The 6,000-nt window shown below is 54.1% G+C and overlaps 1 protein-coding gene and 3 non-coding genes across 5 annotated transcripts; 3 read left to right on the forward strand and 1 right to left on the reverse strand.

Annotated features, from left to right (window-relative positions):
• The first annotated feature begins 1,201 nt into the window (after nt 1-1,201).
• On the forward strand, nt 1,202-3,495 carry MRPL58 (mitochondrial ribosomal protein L58). 2 transcript variants are annotated; one of them, XM_086624150.1, is made up of 6 exons: nt 1,202-1,363; nt 1,619-1,655; nt 1,912-1,971; nt 2,624-2,706; nt 2,812-2,981; nt 3,285-3,495. In XM_086624150.1, exons 1-6 carry the CDS (start codon nt 1,202-1,204, stop codon nt 3,367-3,369), a joined length of 597 nt encoding a protein of 198 aa, XP_086480276.1. In that variant the 3' UTR covers nt 3,370-3,495. The 2 variants fall into 2 exon arrangements, with proteins under 2 accessions (XP_086480276.1, XP_086480277.1); XM_086624151.1 differs by having other exon boundaries at nt 1,622-1,655.
• Nucleotides 3,496-4,154: 659 nt separating this feature from the next.
• On the forward strand, nt 4,155-4,227 carry TRNAR-UCU (transfer RNA arginine (anticodon UCU)). Its single transcript has one exon. It is a non-coding gene; the product is annotated as a tRNA-Arg (tRNA).
• Nucleotides 4,228-5,076: 849 nt separating this feature from the next.
• Nucleotides 5,077-5,149, reverse strand: TRNAR-CCU (transfer RNA arginine (anticodon CCU)). The gene has a single exon. It is a non-coding gene; the product is annotated as a tRNA-Arg (tRNA).
• Nucleotides 5,150-5,641: 492 nt separating this feature from the next.
• On the forward strand, nt 5,642-5,714 carry TRNAR-CCU (transfer RNA arginine (anticodon CCU)). The gene has a single exon. It is a non-coding gene; the product is annotated as a tRNA-Arg (tRNA).
• The last annotated feature ends 286 nt before the right edge of the window (nt 5,715-6,000 follow it).

Here is a 6,000-nt window from a genome sequence, read left to right on the forward strand (position 1 = left end):
TGCTCCTTTCCTGAGGACTGACTTTCCTGATTTAGTGGTGACTATCTAGAAGGGACCCAGCTCAGATCCTCAACCACACACCGTCTTTATATCAGCTTCGAAACACCCATTTTGACTTCACCCACAGTTATAAACAAAAGATCGTCAGCTCCTGCCAAAACACCAGAGCTGACGACAGCCCCATCCCTGCCCAGGCATTTATTTTCCTGCTGCCAGAAATAGCAATCCCTGTCCCTCTCGAACGCTCACCATTCTTGTTAAGCCAACCTGACAGCTCCAACAGGAGTAAGAGCTGAAGGGTTTCCACAAGTTCTTCACTCCCCTGCATCCCCCATCCACCTCGGCATCTCTCTTACAGACTTGGAAATACGTATGTGCTGCTGTATCAGCACTCCAGAAAAATTATTATGTACATACATGTATATATAGCTTCTTAGCACCCTTGAGCAGATAAAAACCTGAAAGCTGAAGCATCCAAGGTGCAAAAACTAGACAGTACACAAAAAATGCTGGATGTATTTTCACTTTCACCGCTGGCTGTCACTGCTCAGCTGGCGAAGGCGTGGGGTGCAGGCAGGAGCACGCTGTGCCCCACTGCTGCCTGCACCATGAGGAGCTGGAAACGACCTGCCCAAACCTGCCCCTGGTACCCACCCCGGGGTCCCCCGCACCCCACACTGTGCCCCGCCACGGGTCACACCAGGACACCGCACGGCCACCTCGTCCCTTGTCCCCAGCCATCCCCCCACCTGCCTCAGTGCCCACAGACCCCATATACCCCTCAGATGCCCCTACTCAGCACCCCACAGAGCCCAAATACCCTCCCAGACCTCCAACATCCCCCCCCCGGTACCCCACGGACCCCATAACCCCCTCGCACTTCTCACATCCCCCCCACGGTGTCCCTCAGAGCCCATATAACACCTTGAGACCTCCTACACCCCCCGATAGCGCCCCCCATAGTGCCCCGCAGACCCCGCCGACCCCACAGACACAACACCCCGGTCCCCACGGGCATCTCACACCCCATAGCGCCCACGCACACCCCCCCCCCCGCCCCGCACCACACGTACACCCACGGCCCCCACACAGCCCCTCCATCACGCCCGCCCCGCCGCCCCCGCAGCCCCGCCCCGGAACGCGGCGCGCGGCCGCCGTTTCCGCGGGGACGCCGTAGCGGCGCTGCACTGCCGGAGCCGCCATGGCGGCGCGCACGCTGCGGGGCCTGTGCCGGCCGCGGCCGGGCCCTCTCGCCGCCTGGTACGCGCAGTGGGCCGCCGCTGGGACCGAGTACCGGAGCGCCTACAGCCTGGACAAGCTGTACCCGCCGCGGCAGGACGGCGACGCCGCCGCCAGCGCCCCGGTGAGACGGGGGGGGGAAGGAGGACGGGAGGGGGCGGGGCTTAGTGCTTGAGTGACATGGAGCGGGTGGGCGGGGTTATCCCAAGGGGCGGTGCCATCGCGGGTGGGCGGGACTTAGTGCAACGAGCTTGTTAGAGTGGGTGGGCGGGGCTTACAAGAAGGGGCGGTGCCGTCGCGGGTGGGCGGGGCCAGGCGGCACTGTGTCCCCCCGGGCTCTCCCAGCGCCTCACGCGGGCACCTGTACCGTGTGTTGCAGGAGGAGACGCGGCCGGGCAGCCTCGACATCCCCCTGGGTGAGTCTCCCCTCTGCCCCCGGAACGGACCATGCCCGGTGCTCCGCTGGGCCCGCCCGGGGTTAAGTGCCCAGAGGTGGGTTAGACTCTGGACTCCGGACCCCGTGCGCAATGCACAGAGCTAAACCCAGGGCGGGAGCAGCACTGGGTCATGGGCATCCTTCAGCCTGGATCGGCCACATTCCTTGCTGCCCACTGCAAAACCAGCTTGGGGAACGTGTCTCTGGGTCAGCACGCTGCTGCTTTTCTCTTCCAGATCGCCTGACCGTGTCCTACTGCCGGAGCAGTGGCCCTGGGGGGCAGAACGTGAATAAAGGTGAGGAAGAAACTTTTTAAAGAAAAATCTTAATCTTTAAATTGATTCTTTAAACTTTGTGGTAAAATATTGGGAGCTTGAAATTAAAGAGCACCCCTGTGCTGCCCAGTGCTAATTTTTCATTATCATTACCCCTCGTTTTAACAGAACTTCTAAGTCTTCACAGTGCTCGAGACCAGTGGTCCCATAGTGGATTCTCCTAGAAACACTATTACTGGGATTGTTGCTGCTACACGCCACACAAACCACCACTTCAGTCTAATCTGTTTTCATTGATCCGACATACAACAAGCCAACTGGATTCTGAAACTTCACAGTGCAATAAATTCTCAGCTTAATTCAAATAAACTAAAAATACTTCCTGTTCTGCTATTGCCATTAATAATAAGGTAGTTAGTGACTGGCAATAGCAATAAATCTTGTAGAGCCTAGAAAGGCAAATACCCATGACAGATTCTCCATAAAAATTTCAAGTTTGCCTTACAGAGCAGTATATAAAAACATAGCAAGAAAAAAAATGTGATCTTTAGAGAAATTAATACTGGAATCATCTTGTGTTCAAAGCCAGCAGTGAACACGCTGGATTACCTCATAAAACTTAGGAAGGTGAGCTATAACATTGCAAAAAAAGAGATCCTGTTTTTCCTCCCAGTGAATACCAAGGCAGAAGTTCGGTTCCACCTGGCATCAGCAGACTGGATTCCAGAAGCTGTGAGACAAAAAATGGCATCCATGGTAACTACCCTCCTCCTTCCATCCATGGTTTAAATGTCACTTTCAGCCAGAACATGACAAGTCTCATGAGGTTTTAGTGATGACATCACATTTTCCCTTCTTTAGCACAGGAATAAGATAAACCGAGCCGGTGAGCTGATTGTGAACTCTGAAGAGAGTCGCTACCAAATGAGGAATCTGGCAATTTGTTTGGAAAAAATCAGAACCATGGTCACGGAGGCTACTGAGAAACCCAAGGTGGTGTCTAAGGAGACTACACAGAAGCTGATTGAGAGGTATCTTTATTGAAATGGTCTTTATTTGAGATAGATTCAGATTATCACGTTACATAATTTAGCTTGCAGCATCTTTAAACAATCTTCTTCATACTCATTTGAATTTCCTTTTTGAAAAAAAAAATAAAAAATCACTGGTCCATTAGGTCTGAACTGCTGCCCTGGGTAGCATCCCAAGAACAGGGACTGTTTTTCTGCCTGTGGACATATGTTAGCTCTTCAAATCTACATTATAACTGTGCTCAAAGTTGAATATGTAAATGTTTTCTTTGTACACTAAAGGAACTTTTCATTTCGTTTTAGGGTGGAAAAAATGAACCGTGAACGACTACGACAGAAAAAGATACACTCGAATATAAAACAGAGCAGGAAGGCAGACTTTGACTGAGAACAGCAGAGATCGAAGTCCTTGTCACACCGTCTTTTTTTTGAAGAAATGACATTGGCAGCTGTAGATGATGCGAAACTCATGAGCTGTATTGAATAAAAATGGTCTAAAAGTGTCAATAAAAAGATTTAATGTCTCCTTTTGAACCTAGTGATACAGTGACAGCTTGTCAATGATTTTGCAGAAAAAAAATTACTGTTCATGTTTGAGAGAAACTAAAAATTCAGATTTTTTTCAGCTACTTTTTTTTTATTCTTTGTCCCCTTCATCCAGCCCTCTGCTCTATGGGAACACCCTCTGCTGCTGAACACAAAAGCAGCAGTAGATTCTGAGTGAAAGAAAGGGAAGAGTAAAAAGAAAGGGAAGAGTAAAAGCAGTCGAACTACATACATAAGTAGCAAATAGAGTATTCGCCATTTCAAGCAGATTCCTTCCATTGTAGCTGATTTTGTCCTAACAAAAAAAAAGTGCATGTCATTTTGTTGAATTAACCTAAAGCCATGGCAGGAATTTGACAGGAGGCAGTTGCTCTCTGTTAGTGCTAAAAGACAGAAACCACCCTGTAAGTACAGGGGGCTTCTGGCCCTTGAGGTGGAACACCAAAAAACCTCAGGTTGAGCCTTAGAGGCTTGAAGAGTCACTCATTAGTGAACCTTGTTTAAACAGAATGAAGTTCTGTGGTGTCATGTTGTGGATTTCACCACCACCAGACTGGTTCACTGAGGAGTGGGGGGGGGGAGTTGTCTCAAGATACTGAAATTACACTTTTTTCATCATCTTGTGGGGCCCCAGTGGCCTAATGGATAAGGCACTGGCCTTCTAAGTCAGGGATTGTGGGTTCGAGTCCCACCTGGGGTGAGGAGAAGTGGTTCTGTTTTAGGCAAAAACCCAAATAAGAGGTGAAAGTGCTCTCTGGTGGTCCTTGGAGTTTAATTGGGGCACAGCAAGGTGTGGGGGGCTCCGATCTGGACAGTTATGCCTCTGCTACGGCCAGTGCCCGGTCTCATTTGGAAGGGGAACTTTTGAGTTCTCCCCTTACACAGTCCAAATCAGCATTTACATCTGCAAAAAAACAGCTCAAATCCCACAACCTCCCCCAAATGAGCTGCCTGGGGGGTGCAGGAGCACACAGATGCATCCTGACATCCCTGCCAGGAGACCCAGCCCCAGCCTGGCCACCTCCACCTCCATGCATGCCCTGCCCAGCAAGGGAAGTAAAGATAAACTTTTCTCCTGCCTAAAGCTTTTCTGCATGGGAGGGGGGTGGCTGCCAGCTGCCCCTCGCACAGACAAAGGTGTCTGCAGCTCCGTGCTGTTTCATCACACCAACATCCACTGGGACAGCCACAGCCTCAGCTGAGACCTCTGTGACCAGGAGGCCTCACTGCCACGTTATCACCTGCTGCTCAGGTCTCTCACCCTAGATTTTACAGTAAGATTGGCAAAATTTTACTTAAAGCCTTGGAGCCGGGACGCAACACCAGGGTTTGATGGAGCTGGGCATTTCAGGGATTAAAAACATATTCTGAGATCACGCTTGTCGTTAAGCCAAGACACCTCCTTCCTGTTGACATCAGCAGTGGCCAGGGGACACGGATGCCACCGGGGTGCCCAGAAAGGGGTGAACTGACCCTACCAGTAGCAGGGAAAGCCTCCCAAGCTGGGGCACCTCACGAACCAGTGTGGGTCCCCGGAGTGGAAAAGAGTCACCCCAGATGGGACTCGAACCCACAATCCCTGGCTTAGGAGGCCAGTGCCTTATCCATTAGGCCACTGGGGCTGCATACAAACGTATTTTTGGTGCCATAACTTAACTCTCTGATGGCCAGAGGGGACCGTGGCTGCAGGGGGGTCCCACACAGCCCATGGAAGACCCCCGGGGGCCGAACACCCGCCGGAGCAAGGCAGCACCGCCCCCCCTCACGCCACGCCACCCTCCTCCCTCCACGGCCCGGTAAAGCCGCCCAGCGCAGCGCCGGCTCTGTGCTCGGCCCAGAAATGCCGCCGGAGGGTGAGGGGGGCGAGGAGGGGCTGGAGACCCCCGCGAAGGGCCCAGCTCCGCCCGCACGGCCTCACTCCCCTCTCCCCGCGCGGCGGGGCGGGAAGTACCGGTGCCCATCGCCGGTTTTCGGTGCAATAAGCCGCTCCCCGCCCCCTCGGCCGCCCCAAGCGACGGGGGCTTTTGCTCCGCACCCTTTTGCTCCGGACTCCCGAGGAAAAAGCGCGGGAGGGGGCGCGGGGCAGCGGAGGGGGGAGGGGTGGGTTTTGCGCTGCCCCAGTGGCCTAATGGACAAGGCACTGGCCTCCTAAGCCAGGGACCGAGGGTTCGAGTCCCGCCTGGGGTAGCAGCCCCTTTTTTTACCCCACCCTGGTGCGTCACGGCAGCGCCCGCCGAGGGAGGGGGACGTGGGGACCCCCCCAACACACCGACCCGCTTTCCGCCCCGTCGCAGCTCACCGGGCGCTCTCTGTAGAAACGAGAAAACGCAGCCCGGGCCGCCCCCGCCCTTTTATCTCCCACCCTGGTGCACCGGGAACCGGCCTCACCTGGGGCTGAGCCCCCGCGCTGCGGGATCGGGCTCCGGTTCGCGTCCACCCCGGGGACAGGGCACCCCGGGCTGCTGCCCCACGG

Source organism: Tauraco erythrolophus, chromosome 20 (assembly GCF_009769465.1).
Source record: "Tauraco erythrolophus isolate bTauEry1 chromosome 20, bTauEry1.pri, whole genome shotgun sequence".
Taxonomy (NCBI): Eukaryota; Metazoa; Chordata; class Aves; order Musophagiformes; family Musophagidae; genus Tauraco; species Tauraco erythrolophus.

What these genes read in the sequence shown, in the direction of transcription:
- MRPL58 (XM_086624150.1), top strand. Translation starts at nt 1,202, where the DNA reads ATGGCGGCGCGCACGCTGCGGGGCCTGTGCCGGCCGCGGCCGGGCCCT. An exon ending in CAGCCTCGACATCCCCCTGG is followed by an intron (nt 1,656 to 1,911) that starts GTGAGTCTCCCC and finishes TTTCTCTTCCAG; the next exon opens with ATCGCCTGACCGTGTCCTAC. An exon ending in GGGGCAGAACGTGAATAAAG is followed by an intron (nt 1,972 to 2,623) that starts GTGAGGAAGAAA and finishes TTTTCCTCCCAG; the next exon opens with TGAATACCAAGGCAGAAGTT.